General features: G+C 37.9%; 1 protein-coding gene across 2 annotated transcripts in view; it reads left to right on the top strand.

Annotated features, from left to right (window-relative positions):
* The window catches only part of LOC134753640 (P protein-like), a 96,482-nt gene that overhangs the window by 56,082 nt on the left and 21,088 nt on the right, over positions 1-19,312 (top strand). For both annotated transcript variants that reach the window (XM_063689576.1, XM_063689577.1), the window contains exons 3-6: positions 10,468-10,648; positions 11,536-11,572; positions 12,296-12,431; positions 13,214-13,410. In XM_063689576.1, the coding sequence (XP_063545646.1) occupies positions 10,468-10,648; positions 11,536-11,572; positions 12,296-12,431; positions 13,214-13,410 (551 nt within the window). The remainder of the gene's footprint in view (positions 1-10,467; positions 10,649-11,535; positions 11,573-12,295; positions 12,432-13,213; positions 13,411-19,312) is intronic.

Raw genomic sequence — 19,312 nt, 5'->3', positions numbered from 1 at the left:
GCCGCTATAAAAACAAATACTAAAAAGTACGGAACTCTAGGTGCGCGAGTCCGACTCGCACTTTGCCGGTTTTTTTCGATTTTTGACAAAGTTGCGTTCGGCGCTCGACGTCTCAAACTTGAATTAAACTTGAAATAAACTCATTGGGCCAACGCCAACATCATAAACACGTCTGGAAAAAAAAATTACTGCCGGATTTCACGCAAACGCTAAATGTAAGCCCTATTATAATGACATAAGAACTACATATGGTCAATTTGTGTTGATGTTTGTATGTATTGTACAAGTACTGCCATAGACAGTAGACAAGATGGCGCTGGTCGCTGCTGCAAAGGCTGCGTTCAGCTTATGGTTGGGCCGTGTCGTACGGCTGCGATCGTGACCCAAAATGGTCCCGCCGGAAGATCAGCGCTGACCTTCGGTTCAGCATTATGCTGAGGCGAGACCATTTCGTGGTAAACTTCAACTCCTACCTATTTTATAAGTTTCTATAGCTTTAGTATACTTTTGTATGTAATTTTAGTTTTAAGTTTATCATGAATAAAACATTTGAATTTTGAATTTTTGTTTTTTTTTATTGTTGTGTAGGTGGAAAGGTACGTAATGGGCATACTTAGCAAATAAATCAAGTTTATGGACATGGAAAAATAAGGATCTGGTATACTACCACAACTCTGGTGGAAACGCAGCCTAAATTAGCCCTTATATGTGACCATAGAGTAACTTAAACTAGAGCGGTACTGTCATAGTAAATTTTGTAACCCCAGTAAATTCACTGCCATCTGTCGACACACTTTAAAACTAAAAATAAATATTTATAAAAATACGATAAAATGTATTTAAATATGGATAAATGATTTTTTTATTTGCATTAATTATTTTTATATGATTTTGACCCATATTCTTTCACTGGTATGCGTTAAAATTATAAATAACAAACGAAACAGTCAACGCCCTCTATACGAGTGTAGGCCAAAACTAGTGGCGCCATCTGATCGAGAATCAAATTTTCGTGATTTTTGAGGCACGTTTTTTCCTTAGACTGTATCCATCTATTACGGAGTTATATCTATCTTTGATGTGACGTTTTCAACCAAAAGGTACCACATTGTCGCTTGTCGATAAGGTTGATTTCGAATTGAAGCTATATGGAAATAGCGCCTTATTGACAACCGAAAATAAGTACCCTAATACCCTATTGGTTGAAAATGGCACATATTGTTACTTATGTTTTATTCTTTGTTTATTTTTTCCTGGTATTCATTTCCGACTTGTACAAAAAATAGTAATACTTTAAACTTGACGATAAAAAAGATTACATTACTTTGATGACTTCATCATAACCATTATACCAAATTATACTTTAAGTACGAAGGTCACAGTTCCTTTCAAGATGGTTACTCTAATTTGTCATGCCCTTTTATACTACACGCGCCATTTACAAAAACACACACAAAAAACCGGCCAAGTGCGAGTCGGACTCGCGCACCGAGGGTTCCGTACTTTCTAGTATTTGTTGTTATAGCGGCAACCATAGAGTAACTTATACTAGAGCGGTACTGTCATAGTAAATTTTGTAACCCCAGTAAATTCACTGCCATCTGTCGACACACTTTAAAACTAAAAATATAGATTTATAAAAATACGATAGAATGTATTTAAATATAGATAAATGATTTTTTTTATTTGCATTAATTATTTTTATGATTTTGACCCATGTTCTTTCACTGATATGCGTTAAAATTGTTAAATAACAAACGAAACCGTCAACGCCATCTATACGACTGTAGGCCAAAACTAGTAGCGCCCTCTGAACGAGAATCAAATTTTCTTGATTTTCGAGGCACGTTTTTTCCTTAGACTGTATCTATCTATTACGGAGTTATATCTATCTTTGGCGGCAACAGAAATACACACAGAAAACCGCCTATAGAAGCCTAATATTGGCCATTTTGTTCGCGACGGAAATCACCAAATAGTGAAGCGGGGGGCGGGTGCTCACGGCGTTGTGATTGGTCGTTCCAAACTACACGTGTAAGCGTAGGGATGGGACATGTTATAATTCATTAAGTAGGTACTTTATAAATGTATCTTAAAAAAATTACGTAGCATATTAATGATATAAGATTCTAAACGTAAAGTACCTAGTTAGTTAGTTTTGCTGGGCATTTTCCGCAACTCGACATCCAATGTGCCTATTTTGCGTGAAACGAGGTAGCGCTACTCCAACCACCCCAGCTCCTCCACGAAGCCTAGCAAGGTCTTCAGGTTGCTAGTTGCTTCCTTTAGTGTGCATGGATTCCCTAGGTATTTGCTCCTATATACTTCTACCTGTTTACAGTCTAGGAGAATATGTTTTGTTGTTTCTTCTTCTGCCATGCACGCTCTGCACATGGGGCTGTCCGTTTTACCCATAATATGTAGGTGTTTGTTTAGTGTGTTATGTCCTGTTATTAATCCTACTATTTTACGTAGTTGGCTTCTTGGTGTTTTCAGTAATATTTTGGTAAGTTTGTGGTTCAGTTCCGGTAGAATTTCTTTGGTTTGCCTGCATGTCTTCATTTCATTCCAGTACTTGTTGTGCAGTTGTCTGTGATGTTGTTCTAGCTGGTTGTGTATGTAGGATATTGGTAGGGGCATGATTGGCTCGGGTCCATATGCCGGTGTTTCTGAACCTTTCCTGGCCAGTTCATCCGCTGCATCGTTTCCTCTTGATCCACTATGCCCCTTTATCCATTGTACTGTTACTTTGTTGCCTTCTTTGCTCACTTCAGTGAGGCTTCGATGACATTCAAGTATTAGCTCTGAAGTAAGTTTGTCGCTGCATAGCGCTTGTAGTACCGATTTACTGTCTGACAGTATTAGTATAAGTACCTAATAAGGGTCCCAGAAAATATGTATGAAATTTAATAATCGGTGTTGCATACATTTTGTGGTGAAATTTACAATCATGAGATTTACAAAGTGTGTACTTCGTAAAAGCGTTAAAAAAATAAGGTGCTTCTGAGTAACTCCAACTTCCGTACTTTTTAGGGTTCCGTACCCAAAGGGTAAAAACGGGCCCTATTACTAAGACTCCGCTGTCCATCTGTCCGCCTGTCCGTCCGTCTGTCCGTCTGTCTGTCTGTCACCAGGCTGTATCTCATGAACCGTGATAGCTAGACAGTTGAAATTTTCACATATGATGTATTTCTGTTGCCGCTATAACAACAAATACTAAAAACAGAATAATATAAATATTTAAATGGGGCTCCCATACAACAAACGTGATTTTTTTTGCTGTTTTTTTCCGTAATGGTAAGGAACCCTTCGTGCGCGAGGCCGACTCGCACTTGGCCGGTTTTTTAGTATTTGTTGTTATACCGGCAACAGAAATACATCATCTGTGAAAATTTCAACTGTCTAGCTATCACGGTTCATGAGATACAGCCTGGTGACAGACGGACAGACGGACAGCGGAGTCTTAGTAATAGGGTCCCGTTTTTACCCTTTGGGTACGGAACCCTAAAAATTTACTATTGAGATATTAAGTGTAACAGGTAAGTTTTTATAATGGATATAAACCTAGGATAGGTAATTACAAGATTTACAAGCAAATCGTAGCATGACTAAGTTAAAACATGCAAAAAAACCTGTACAGTGCAATTCATACTAATATTATAAATTTGAAAGTGTGTCTGTCTGTCTGTCTGTTCTCTTCACGCTTAAACCGCTGAAGTTGAAATTTGGTATACTTAGAGATAGTTTGAGTCCCGGGGAAGGATATAGGGTAGTTTTTATCCCAGAAAAATCCTTTAAGGGGGTGAAAAGGGGGTGGAAGTTTGTATGGGGAATCGATAAAAAGCAGTTTGGGTAAAAAATAAGCTACGCAAATTACTAACTCCACGCAGACGAAGGCGCGGGCAAAAGCTAGTATTATAAATGCGAAAGTCTGTCTGTCTGTCTGTGTGTGTGTCTCTTCACGCTTAAACCGCTGAACCGATTTAGTTGAAATTTGACATAGAGATAGTTTGAGTCCCGGGGAAGGACACAGCATAGTTTTTATGTCGGAAGTCATCCCTAAAGAGAGTGAAAAGGGGGTTGAAATTGAGAGATTTAATGTATTGATTTGAATTTCAAAATTAATAATAAAAAACTATATGTTTACATTTTTCTAGGTCTTTCGGCCTATTTGACCTTGAGAATTACATTGAGAGATGTGTATTCTCTGTCGTAAAAGGAAAAGATGTTAAACTTATAACAAACAGGCCATAAAAAATTATAATTTGAATCACAGAACGAGTTTCAACGAGGCCAAGGTTTCGTTTAGCCAAGGACAATGTATAAAAAGGTAGTCATCATTATTTTTTCAATATAATTATTCTTATTATAACTATTTATAGGATAGGTACCATGACTATGTACCATGTTTTGTGTTTAGGTACTTCATTCGTTTGATATTATTCTTAATTATTTATTTATTTTGTTTATTGTTACATACAAAATTTGTACAGCGTTACAGTAAAACGCAAAGTTAAAGCAGCAGCTGAGCAGCAGCAGTTAAAGTTATATAATTATATATTAAACATGAAAACAACAACAGTAGTAAATAAACTGGTAGAGAATGCCTCAAGGCGTTAAGTCCGCCATTTGTACTCTTTTTGTGTAAATTTGTGCAATAAAGTTTAAATAAATAAATAATAATTATCAATAACTTTTTATACAAGATATATACAGTGGTACTACGTAAACGAAATTAATAACTAGCTTAAATCTAAAATAGGCCCTTGAGGCATTGTACCAAACCAAGGATGCTGGCGGCATTTCCCCGCTGTATCGCAATGCTGATACGTTGTGCGAGAAAGCCGCCAGCTCTTCGGTCACCAGTTACGTCAACCAGACGCTTCGCGATTTCTGCAAACAACTTATGCGCGCTGGGACCCCATGGACCTAGAGTTTCAACTCCAAATGGAACGAAGTGATACTCTCTACCGAGGCTCTTATATTTATAAATAATTAATAATCATTTCACCTATAGGTACACGTCCCACTGCTGGGCACAGGCACAAAATAAGTAATAGTGGTATTATCATACAGAACGGCCACGCACCGCCCCGCCCCGACTCGAATGTCCTCGCCCCACGACAGCAGATTGACGACCGTTTGCCGGCCGCTCAGTACTGTTTTTAAGCAAACACACAATGACGCATGCCGCGTGTACAGACGTGCCGTTCACACATAGAAACGCAAGTGATTTTTGATGTGTAGCGTGTCCGCCCTGTGGCACAGGCTTCCTCTCATGCGTATGAGGGCTGTCTTCGCAGATGTATATAATATATTATAGTGAATAACATGTTTTGCCATACCCAGGGTCCATTATGTACCTATGTAACATACTGGTATGCAAATAAGTTCTCTATGATCTCTATCTATGTATGCAGGTTTCCTCACAAAGTTTTCCTTTACCAAAATGAGTGGTTAATAAAATATCAAATGGTATTTAAGTACATATTTAGGTTCGAAAAACTATTGGTATAGTTGACGCTATCGCTATCTCTACTGAGCTCGTTCACTTACCTGTATTAACAATGGCGTTCTGTTAAATAAAAGCCATTATTTCTTTTGTGGGAGCGCGTGGCATTTGTGCCTGAGGCTCACACACAATGGCCACGCGCCCAAGGTCAAAGGCCACGCGCTCACACAAAAGAAATAATGGCTTTTGTTTAACAGAATGCCATTGTTAGTACAGGTAAGTGAACGAGCTCACTAGAGATAGCGTTAACTATACGAACCAGGATTTGAACCCGCGACCTATGCTTGATACTTGTCCATACCGCTTCAATGAAACACTTAAAATAAATTGAAAATTATTACACACGGGTTACACAATTGTGTAAATTTCAATCAGTTTATTGACAGGTGAGAACCGCATTAAAATCCGTTCAGTAGTTTTTGAGTTTATCGCGAACATACATACATACATACACACAAACAGACAGACGCGGTGGGTGACGTTGTTTTATAATGTGTAGTGATAAAAGGCGGTTCTTTGTAAGGATTTTCCCAGTATATGGGGCATTTTCTATGAAAAGGGACCTTATTGTCGATGGCGCTTACGCCGCACAGCGTCGCGCGGCATTGTATTTATTTCGGAGCAGCGTTTATAATGGCGTAAGCGCCATCGACAATAAGGTCCCTTTTTACAGAAAACACCACATATTATTCGATATGTCCAGTGCTAGATCTAAAAACTTGTTATATTACTAAGGTTTCTAAAACAGCCCACAGCGTATAATACCTATAATTATGTTAGAAACACTAGTATTTTACTTACAGCCTAGACATAGATGTGTATTACTTAATGCCACTTATAGGTTATTGCCCTTACAGACGGCAAGGCATACAGGGTGTCTTGTAAATAAATGGACAACTTTCCCACCGACACCTTAATAGGTGGATCCAGAAAATGGACTAAAATGAACGAAATAGTACATTGTGCAACATGGGGCGTAAGTTAAATATTGCCAACGAGAGTATAGTTAAATCGCAACGGCTTGCTGGAGCGATTTATAGACTCGAGTTTGCAATATTATTACGCCCCGAGTTACACACAACGTTTTTCATCACACTTGCGATATAAAAATGAAATATAAAGGCAAAAAAATGTTAATTATAATACTAGAACTAGAAACTTCATAACTCCCTAGGGAAAACGCAATGCAATTCCACATTTACTGAGCGAGTGTGATGAAAATTTACTTATAGACTTAAGTTCCGTGATTTACGAGATAATCGAACTTTTCTTTTTACAAGTTTTTACTTAACTTGCAATGTACCTATGTAATGTATCTAATGTAATGTATCTATGTAATGTACGGGTCAAATCTTGCAAGTTAAATTTGACCCACTTTGACCCACTCGTAAGTCGAGTGACAATGCAATATTATGGTACTGTCGAGCTGATCTGATGATGGAGACAGGAGGTGGCCATAGGTACTCTGTGATAAACCAACGCAACCTTAATAATTAAAGTAAAATAAGATGACAAAAAAATATTTAATTGACCCGAAAACCGCGAATATTTTACAAAACTGTCCATTTTCCTGACCCGCCTAAGGTCGGTGGTTAGAAGGCTGTCCATTATTTACTGTACAGCCTGTATATTTGACTAGACCTCGCGCAGAAGAGTGTTGGTAAACTATAGCGCTAAGGGGTGACTTTCAAGTCAAGGGTCGCACTTTTGAACCCCGGTTACTCATATTAATATCAGTAAGTTTTTGTATGTACCAAAGATAGATATAACTCCGTAATAGATAGATACAGTCTAAGGAAAAAACGTGCCTCGAAAATCACGAAATTTTGATTCTCGATCAGATGGCGCCACTAGCTTTGGCCTACTCTCGTATAGAGGGCGTTGACGGTTTCGTTTGTTATTTATAATTTTAACGCATACCAGTGAAAGAACATGGGTCAAAATCATATAAAAAATAATTTATACAAGTAAAAAAATCATTTATTCATATTTAAATACATTTTAACGTATTTTTATAAATCTTCATTTTTAGTTTTAAATTATGTCGATAGATGGCAGTGAATTTACAGTGGTTACAAAATTTACTATGACAGTACCGCTCTATCTTATTATACCCTCTTTGTATGTACGAAGTGTAACGCATTAGAGGGTCCACTGATTACCAGTCCGCCGGACGATATCAGCATGTCAGTTAGAACAAAATGTTGACAGTTTAGAACAAATGACAGGCCAGAGACTGCAGGCCATGGAGACTATATAAAGGAGCCAAATCTCTATGTATGAAAAGTGTCCATCAAAAAACAGTAATAAGGCGGCGCCACCATACACCGAAATACTACCAAAAACAACTTACGTAATTTGATCGGGTTATTTGTTGGCGTTTTCTGGCCAAAAACTATTCGAAATGAAGACCTATGGAGTATATGCCGGCAAACACCCATTGGCGAAGAAATCGCGACACGGAAATGGAGATGGATAGGACATACTATTCGAAGAGGGGAAACGAATAACGCAACCGTCGCTTTCGGTTGGAAACCGCCGGACGGAAGCCGTGGCTCCGGGCGCCCTGTACACTCTTGGCAGCGGTCCGTCATGAGTGAGCTACGAGCGGTCGGGTTGAGCTGGAGCGAGGCCAGAAGGGTCGCTGAAGATAGGAAGGAGTGGCGCGAGCTTGTGAAGGCCCTTAGCACCTCTGGGGTGCCATAGGACAACAACAACAACATTTGTTGGTTCATGTTATACTCATGTCCCAGAGCCTAACTAGCGCCACCGGAGAGATTAGGAACTATTATTTAAAGCTAAAAACGGTCACTTTTGCAACAATTCTGCCTTAAGAGATTGGCATCCTTTCTATACCATCCATACTGCAGGCGGACTGGTAATCAGTGGGCCCATTTAATCTAGTTTTTTAACAAAAACCTTCCTTAAACTATGTTTACGTAACCATTGTCATCATTTTTATCTCATCGCACTTACATTGATCCTAACGAGGCTGTAATGGACATAATACTGTCATTCGGTGTCGTTTACGAAATGGAGATTGCGATCAACTATCGTCATTATGATGATTATTCCAATTAAATGTTTATTTTGGGTAAAGTACCTAAAAAATATCGTCGGTACTTATTTATCTTAGTCCGTCAAGGTAACTGAACTGACTTGTATAGAACAAAGTGAGGGAAGTGTCCCTATATCAAGGGCCTGACACTCTTTGATAGAGAAAGATAGTCTTATTGCGATTCCTATAAGAGGAAAGAGAAAATAATGCCATGCTTTGTCCTTATCACCGACCGGGTGGCATCATAGGTAGGAGGCGATGGCGAAATACTGAAATTTATAAGAGTAAAAGAGAAAAAATCCTATGCTGCCCAAATTTTATATGAATATTCTTTCTATTACCCCCGGTCGCTCTGCATGTGGCGCGTCTATAACTACTTGTATATACTATGTCTATGCCCTATATGTTTTTTTTGGAAACTTGTCGTTTATGACACATACACACTTAAGGATGAGTCACGTTAGACCGGGCCGAGCCCGGGCCGGAGCTTCCGGCGCTTTCTATGACATGACAAGTGACCACGTGATGCTTTCCATAGAAAACGAAACGCCGGAAGCTCCGGCCCGGTCACGGCCCGGTCTAACGTGAGTCATCCTTTAAGGGGCCCACTGACTATCAGTCCGCCGGACGTCAGTTGTCAGTTGTTCGGAACTGTCAAATTTTTGTTCTAACTGACGGGCCGATATCGTCCGGCGGACTGATAGTCAGTGGGCCCCTTTACACTTTGTCGCCGATGACGATGAGACAAGACCATTATTTAATACAAATTCTAGTTTATTTTTTCGTCTTAAGCAAAAGTGCAGCGTCACTTTTCGCAGGCGTTAATGTTAAATAACCAGGGGGCCTAGACAAATGAGTCGTTTATAGAAAACGCCGAATCGAAACATTCCCAATCTTACATTGGCTTTATAAGTAATTAAATTCTTTGTTGTGCACCATAAAGTTAAAAAAATACACAGGAAACGAAATACCCGCTTAAGACTAGGTAACAACAGGCGGTCTTATCGCTAAAAAGTGATCTGTTTTACCTTTGGGTAGCAAGAAAGTTAAGTACTTTGAACGGGTAGTGCCGGTGTAACATATTATAAATTATCAAACCGAAGACATTACACACACACACATAAAGGGGCCCACTGACTAGCAGTCCGCCGGACGATATCGGCCTGTCAGTTGTTCGGAACTGACAAATTTTTGTTCTAACTGACAGGCCGATATCATCCGGCGGACTGATAGTCTGTGGGCCTCTTTATAATAAGTTATACTTTTAGTTATAATTATAATATTGTCTACAATGTTACGCCATACGGTTAAACAAATTGGCATTTGTCAATATACTATTATTATTGTCATCTTCGCCTCTGTGAACCATTTTGGCATCAGAAAACATGTGCAACAGTTATAGTCAGATATAACGGAGCGGCCAAGGTGCTCATAAATATCTGATCACGCAATTTAACGTCTTGATAGTAGATGCGTTGTTCAGATATTTGTGAACACTTTGGCCGCTCTGATGATGGCGATTGTACCTTATTGTATACTAGCTTTTGCCCGCGACTTCGTCTGCGTGGAATTAGTAACCCCAGCTAGAGTAAGAATAGCGCCTGGAGAAAATCTTATAGCAATTATTCAATTTGAGCATATTATGCATACAAATTAGCAGACACTTCATTAATTATCTCAATTCCATCCCGCTTTTTACTTTCTTAAGGGATGATTTTCGGGATAAAAACTATCCTATGTCCTTCTCAGGGACTCAACCTATCTCTATGCCAAATTTCATCTAAATCGATTCAGCTGTTTAAGCGTGAAGAGGGAACACACAGACAGAAAGACAGACAGACAGACAGTTTCGCATTTATAATATTAGTATGGATTAAATATAACATGTCTGTTTCAGCTCAAGAATCCCTCCCCCTCCGCCCTCGAAGATCATCAGCGCCGAAGATCAAGCGGCTTCCAGCCGTCAACTCAGCTCCCCACCTCAATAATAATGAAAGAATATCAGAAGACCCACAGGCGCAGAATGGATCCGTGTACTTTACGCAAGATAACAAACCTGTGGAAGCTACGGAGACAAAGTAAGCTTTATTTATATAAGGTTAGAGTTGATAATCAAACGGCTACTGACAACTCAGCTGCTCACCTCAACAACAATAAAAGAATATCAAAAGACCCACAGGCGCAGAATGGATCCGTATACTTTACGCAAGATAACAAACCTCCTGTGGACTCCACGGAGACAAAGTAAGCTTTATTTATATAAGGTTAGAGTTGATAATCAAACGCCTATCAACTCAGCTCCTCACCTCAACAACAATAAAAGACCATCAAAAAACCCACAGGCGCAGAATGGGTCCGTGTACTTTACGCAAGATAACAAACCTCCTGTGGACTCCACGGAGACAAAGTAAGTTTTATTTATATAAGGTTAGAGTTGATAATCAAACGCCTATCAACTCAGCTCCTAAGCTCAACAGCAATGAAATAATATTAAAAGACCCACAGGCGCAGATGGGTCCGTGTACTTTACGCAAGATAACAAACCTAATGTGGACTCCACAGAGATAAAGTAATAGATTACACATTTATGAACACATAAGAGATTTAGTAAATCTTAAGTATTTGCAATTAGATTTACGAATTTCACATTAATCACAGCGAAATGGTACAATAATCTGTGTAATTTTCACTCAGTCAATCTCTTTGACACCTTGGACATCCAGAAAGTTAAAGATGGAAGTAAGTGTTTAAAAGCGGAAAAAGTGAGAATCAATTAAATGTCAATTTCAATCAAGTTTTATGAATATCTTGTTTCTTTAATTAATAACAATTTAACTATATAAATTAAAAAAACCTATAGGTACATAATAAAAGTACACGATAATGCTTACAAATTAAATGTTGTCTTATTATTAATTTGAAATATTTTAACATATTAATGCATGAATATTTTTTTGTTTTTCAGCAATCACTTGTTACATGGACAAAAGAAACCTTCAAAAGTAAGTATAACTGAGAACTAGAAGTAAAATAAATTTGTATTGACCATAATTATCATGAAGTTTAATAATCAAGATTTATTTATTTAGGGTTTACATCGTGACATTCCATTTTACCGAAATGTTCCCTTTGATTCAGATAGAAATATATCGACACGACACGTTATCTCTTTTTCTAGACAACGTTTTATTCTAAAACACTGGAGCCTAAAGCATTTAACCGATTACCGATCTCGCTTGAGATCTTAAACATTATAAATGCGAGGTTGCTTGCTGCAGAGCACGTGCTTCAGAACGACAAAAACAAACCATTTTAACGTACCATATAAATTTTCCGATGCTGTTATAGAAGTTACAGTCACAAATAAAACGCCCTAACTCAAGTGTAAGCTACAATAGGAGAATTTCATGTTACATGAATATACATACATACATACATACATACATATAATCACGCCTATTTCCCGGAGGGGTAGGCAGAGATCACGGATTTCCACTTGCTACGATCCTGACATACCTCTTTCGCTTCCTTCACTTTCATAACATTCCTCATACACGCTCGCCGGTTTAGGGTGCTCTTGACCTGGCCTTTCTTCAGGATTTCCCCGATCTGATCAGAGAAAGTCCGCCGAGGTCTGCCCCTTCCAACTCCCATTTCTACCTCTCCCTTATACACTCTCTTTGTTACATGAATATGTACTGAAATAAATGATTAATTTGTTGAAGTGGGACAAAGCCCGGAGCTACACCAAGCTGTCACTCCTGGTGGGTTGCTGGGTGTTCTTCACCGTCGTGTTCTGTCTCTTCAACGAGAAGGAGGCCATCGTTAGGAACTGCGTGCTTATACCTGGACAGATCAAAGGTAAGAACTAGGCTTGCCAATTATTTATGCTGCCAATTTGTCTAATAGAGAAATATCTGACAAGAACTGCGTGGTAGTAACTGGACTCCGTCCTGGGAGCGTTGATTACCTTCATGGGAATAGAAAAAATCAGACCTAAACATAGATATAGACATAGACATAATTTATTCGTAATAAGATATTACAGGTCACAATTTTTTAACATTTCTACCTATTTTTGATTTATATCACTTATAAATATTTACCTACGAAGAGGTATACAATTGCTCTTAATACTATCCTAGATTTACTGTAGGTATTTATCTCAGGACCTTGCTCAGTGGTAATGATTATTTGTGACGTTTTCAACTAAAAGGTACCACATTGTCGGTTGTCGATAAGGTTGATTTCAAATTGAAGGTTTATGGAAGTAGCGCCTTGTTGACAACCGACAATATTAACCCTTTAGTTTAAAACTAATAAGGGACTTAATCGCGTACAAACTTACGTTTATTTATTACGTTTACGTTTTACGCGGGGCAAGAAGATGTTGATACAATTCCACGCCAGTCTGCCTGTGACCACGCACGTAACGTCACGTTCGAAACGTCAGGCCATATTTAAACGTAAGTTTGTACGCGATTAAGTCCCGTATTAGTTTTAAATTATGAGTGAAAATCGTGTTAGTTTAAATCAGTATATGGATCCTTTAGATTGAAAACAGCACATTTTATTTAATGGCATTAAACTCTCCTGTGCTCTCTCTACGGATTTTTCTAAATTTATATTGATATAACTTTCAGATTACATCCTCGAGATTCCGAAGAACCACCTAACACTATTGGTGGACATATCAGGCCCGTTTCTGACTCAACAGGAAGAACAGAAACTAAACCTTACGGAGAAGACCTCGAGGTCCAAAGTCGATGTGTGGGTGGAGCGATGGGCTGTAAGGGGTGACGCAGACGATGTTAATGAATCGGATGTTAGTGAAAGAGAGGTAAGAATACCATTAAAGATTCATTGATAAAGAGTTCAAGATTCAAAGATTGAGTGTTTAAGGGCTTGGGCCCCTTAAGTAACCACAACACATGACGCAATCCAGCGCCATCTATTTTTCGATTAATAAACATATTTTGACAAATGGAGTTTGGTTCTGACCGCGGCCGGGGTCGGTTGTGTTCCGGGGGCCCTTTACAATGGCATTCGCAATTGCATCTTGTCACCAGATGTTGACCGGACCGTGATAGTTTTTACCGACGCGAGCATCTAGATATGCAGTATACGTTTCTATAGAATATCTGCTTATCTCGTAACACGTGGGTTGGTTGTATGTGAAAGTGAAACAGTGAGTGGCAATGTTAACAGTGCAATTTACCGGTGAGATTTTTCCATTTTACGTCTTTTAAATAACGGTCCGTTCTTAACAGTGTTTGTATGTAGGTACAACTACATTCGGTGTTGTTGGGGTTAAGTTAGTCCGTCTGTCCGTCTGTCTGTCGCCGGCCTGTGTCTCGTAAACCGTGATGGCTGGACGGTTGAAGTTTTCACGGATGATGTGTTTCTGTTGCCTGCAACAACAGATACTAAAAAGTACGGAGCCCTCGGTTGGCGGGTCCGGCTCGCGATTGTCCGGTTTTTTGAGTTTATCCCGAACGTGCAGGCTGACAGACGCGGGGGGCGAGGGAAGGGGGGGGGGTTAACGAATTGAATTGTCTACACGATTCACTGCTGCAACATGTGCAGTGACAAAAAAAGGGTATCGCCACTACGCGGAATTAGAGGACTCTACCACTCAAATTTGATAGCTATGCAATCCAAGTGAGGTGCTATTTGTGTGTTTCTTTGTGGTGCTATTTCTTTATGAATTGTTTAAATGAGTGTTGTTTAAGGTGGATCTCCTTGTGCGAATTTCATACAATTTTATTGGCAGTTTTTCTCTTAATACGTACATTTTGTGCACTTTAAACCTTGATGTTTTGGTAGTCCATATCCATTTATCTATGCGTAATTACGAATAATGACCAGTTATTCAATAATATTATTGAAAAATCCATTTGAAAATTGAGAAGATTTTGCTCTAACGCTTGTTTGTGTGAGTGATCTTTACACTATCCATGTAAAACAAGATGGCGAGGTTAGGTTTAATCATAACCAACAAGATGTCGCTTTAACACAGGTGACCTAACTCAGTAGTGTCTAATTAGCTCGACAGGTGGCAATATCGTAAGGGTATCTAATTCACAAAACATAGTGTACCCGGTTTAGCTTACAACCCAAAACCGGTAAAATTTGATCCCTTGATTCGTACATGTAACACCTAATCGGAGGTCAAGCCAGATTTGGTTTTCTAAAGGGTCTCCAGAAATCTTCGTTAATTACCACTACCAGTTCAAAACTTGGATTGGTAGGTAATAATTTTGCAATGATTTCATATTAAAATTTTATTTATAAATTATTAGTGCTTCATCATTGATTTACCAAAATGATAAGATTATAACATTTAAGTTTAATACATTATCATTAAGCCCGTCACCGTCAGTGTGAAGGGTACTTGTTATGCCATAGATAACCCTTGCGTTTTTCTGCATTCGTTTTTTCAAACTACCGCTCGCTTTATTTCCCGTTCACCGTTAATTTAACTATTGTGCGGAAGAGTTGTTGTGGTTGTGATTTACTCACTGGATTTATTTATACGGAAGCCTTAGCCTATAATACTGCTTAAAATTCATTTTACTTTTTAGGTAAGTAATAAATGTCAATTCATTAAATGTCAGTGTGAACATCAAAAGTCTTGTGTTACCTATATTGTTGCCTTCATATCAGGCGACTTGTGAGAATATTAGGAGCCCTTCGGACTTCGGAGGTCAACTTGTGCCAAGCGTTAGTTCATACCCAGAATGTCGTTATGGGGAAAACTAACGGAGGAGAGTATAAAACACATCGGTGGTCCGATGGAAAAAGAAAACGGCGTCAAGTTCAAGCTGCCTTACAACACCATTATGGCACCAATTCGTATGTATTTCACTGTCAATATCAAATCGTACTAATACTCAGGCTCTTTAATTTTTTAATGCTGCTTTTTAGGGTTCCGTACCCAAAGGGTAAAAACGGGACCCTATTACTAAGACTCCGCTGTCCGTCTGTCTGTCCGTCCGTCTGTCCGTCCGTCTGTCCGTCTGTCTGTCACCAGGCTGTATCTCATGAACCGTGATAGCTAGACAGTTGAAATTTTCACAGATGATGTATTTCTGTTGCCTCTATAACAACAAATACTAAAAACAGAATAATATAAATATTTAAATGGGGCTACCATACAACAAACGTGATTTTTTTGCTGTTTTTTCCGTAATCGTACGGAACCCTTCTTGCACGAGCCCGACTCGCACTTGGCCGATTTTTTTTACCATTCATAATATTTGTTGTCCTCGCGGCCATGATTATTATCCACACAAATGGTATGTAATAACAACACTGGAGTAATAAGGATAGACATATGCAAAAACAATAATGTAAGAGTGAGATAGCGCCTTATGATGTCGTTGTTTCAATAACCAATAACCAAGTCCTTACAGTAGCAGTACTAAGTACTATTTCATATTGCAGGCCGAGTAGAAATTAATTAACAATTAATAATTAACTATGATGATTTCAGAAGATAGACTTTTACCTGAAACGTCAAATGCCCATAAGGTGATAAATAATGGTTCAACTAGTGCTGAGTAAGTAAATTGGTACCTGTTGGTGACGTTCGTAATAATAGGTATGTATTTTGTATTATTTTATTCTGGACCTGGTAGGGGAGAGTGGGGGAATTGGGAACACTTCAAACGCTCTAAAAATATATAAAAGCCGAATTTACTTTTATGCTAACCGTTAGTGTGGTTGTCGGTTTATCTAATTTTACCAAAATAAGTTAATGTTATCCTACTAAATTTGGGCGAAAACAAAAACCTTGCCGTTCCTTTTTACCCGAAACCATATGGGGTAGTCGGAAACAGTCCGCGGGGGAAATGGAAACACTGACAGATTTTCAAATTAGTTTCACTTTTCAAGGAACTTTTTTTTATCTCACGGGATATGCGTATAACAATGTACAAAGAAAAACATATTGTATTTTCAATCAGTATGTAGTAGGAATCATTGAGAATGCAAGGGATAATTGGGAACGCTCTCGTTTCCTTAGTTTCTAAATTAAATAAAAATTATAACAAATGTTGAAAATATTTTGTTCGATTAATTGTGACCACATGTGCGTAGCTTCTGAATCTTACAGTCACTTAGGCACATAAAAGCCTCTTCGTGTTAAACATACTCAAGATATAAAATGGCATAAAATGAACTTCCAGAACGATTTTCACCCATAATAGCACAATCGGATTAGGACTAACCTCGAAATCTCTTGGACTGTCATGAAATTTAGTACATATGTTAATTAAAGGTCTCTTTTTCATGTCCACACTATTTGACATTTTAGGGACCTCGAGAAATCACAGCCATCTTAGAAAATGTGTACCATCCTGGAGAAATTTGCGTTTTATTCTAAATATACGTTATCTATGAATAGATGGTGTAAAGCAACATTAAAGCTTATTAAATTCTACACAAAAAAGTCCTAGATATCTTTGCGGAAAAAATACATATTGTAATAGAAAATAATTGCTGAATCCAGATTTAGCGCTTACACCCTTTCAGGAGTTTATGAGTAGGGTTATGAGTTTAAATACTGATAATCAATACACCCTGTAGCTAAGGATACTGGGCGGATTTTTTTAAATGACGTATCGATAGATTCCTCTTGCCTTTCACAACCTGTTTACACTTGTTTTATTAAAGAAAAAATAATACAGCCGACTTGAGAGAATGCTGAAAGTAAAATCATATTTTCTTAATGACGTCACACAAAATTCTAGGTTTTTTTCCCCTCTCCCTCCTTGTCACATTTGGCAAACCCCTCCCCACTGGTGTGACATCATATTTTTTCAACAAAATCGGCAAATCGAATTAAGTATTATTAATATTTTATCAAAATATTTTTGACAAAAGATGTGTTAGCAATTTTAAAACCAAAACTGATTAGTAGACCCCGTTATCTTGTGGCACTGACATGATGGCGTTTACAGATTTTGGAAAATACATACAGGTTGAGAGAAAAAGGTAATTTTTGACAAACTTTTTTTTGATGCCAATCGATCCCATTCCTATCCAGGATCAAAACTTTCTATGGGACCAAAAAAAAATAAACGGCTAGAAAAGCCACAAGCCGAGGAAAACTTTTCCCATACAATTTGTATGAAAATAACTTTTATTTTTCACATTTTATTTTTTATGCCAATCGATTCCATTCCTAGCCACTATTAATAGTTTCCTAGGGGTAAACTTACGGTAATGTATTAAAAAGCCACAAATTAAATAAAACTTTTTTCACACATTTACTATGGAGAAAACGTGAAATTTTATTCACAGTTTTCTATCTCGCCCATCAGTCCTACAGTAATGTCTTCATTCAGTATTATGGTCCTTAAACGTAACAGGACTGATTGGCGAACCCGATTGTGTGAGATCAAAAAAATTCATTAAGATTGAGCATATACTTTTTGCATTATATAAACCTCGATATTGAGATAGTCGATAAAAAAAACATTCACGCTCTACTAAAAAGAAATGTCAGTGCGACAAGATAACGGGGTCTACTGATTAGAAAAGAAAATTAAAAGAATAAAAACGATTATCGTTCCAAAAACTTGTTATTTAACTGTACTGTACAAGTTAAAGTGACTCCTCTCCCCCTTGTCACAACATGTCACATTTTCTTCTTTTCCCCCTCCCCCTTAAACGTGTGATGTAATTAACGTATGACCCCTAAAAGAATATCCCCTGAAAGGGTATATATTTTCTATAACAAGATGTATTTTTTCCGTAAGCCAAGCAATAAGAAGGTATAGAGGGAAATGCTAGGAATACAATTTTTGACTAAGTAACTTTGTTTGGACTAGTTAGGAGATGAACATATCAAAAGTCCCCATCCGTAACCCTGGTGCCGGGGGGGAGAGGGTGGTTTGGAGGTTATGTTTTTCGGTTTTTCACATATCTTGGACACCTTGCGTCTTAGCGACATGACTACTTAAACAAAACGAAAGCTGATTAAATTAGCTACAAGTTTAATTCAGTCATTTTTTTTGATATCGTGAATAGTCTTCGCTTCGAGATATTCTCTATTGAAAGTTTATTTGGGGCTCTAAATTTTATCTTGATATCTACATCAATGAAGCTACTAGACCATGTTTGGTATCGTTTTCGTATTAATCGGGAGTGCCAAATTCATTTATGGTATCACATTCACACCATTCCGAAGTAAAAACATATAAACTTTAAACAAATTCCTTTTTTTTAACTCCTCTTCACAAACCGCTAAATCGGTTTAGTTGAAATTTGTAGAGATGTTTTAAGTCCCGAGACAGGACACAAGAAAGTTTTTATCTTAAAAATCATACTTTGAAGGTGTGAAATTTGGTGTGAGGGAAATTCAGCTTCTTCGCCGAAGTTGAATTCCTGAGGTTAATACTGTTTAAGTTTAGGTTTGAAGTCATGATTGGTATCATTTTCAACTAAATCAAACATTTAGACCATCCCAAATATTATTTAAATTGGTTCAGCGGTTATTGATCCCCCACATATACTATTATATTTATATTTTATATTTTTTAGTATGTAATGTTTGACGATCATGATAAGAAGATAAGCATAATTTTGACATTGATGCAAATTTATAGTGTAATTTTTATCCTTAAATAAATAAATCTGAATCTAAATCATACCATCTGCCACCCCACTTTTCACACCCTCAAAAGTTGATTTTGGTTATTAAAACTATCCTATGTAATCCTATTCTATCCTATGTA

The sequence above is a fragment of the Cydia strobilella genome, chromosome 27, assembly GCF_947568885.1.
Source record: "Cydia strobilella chromosome 27, ilCydStro3.1, whole genome shotgun sequence".
NCBI lineage: Eukaryota > Metazoa > Arthropoda > Insecta > Lepidoptera > Tortricidae > Cydia > Cydia strobilella.
Note: the sequence above shows the minus strand (reverse complement) of the source record. Positions and strands in the feature narration are given on the sequence as shown.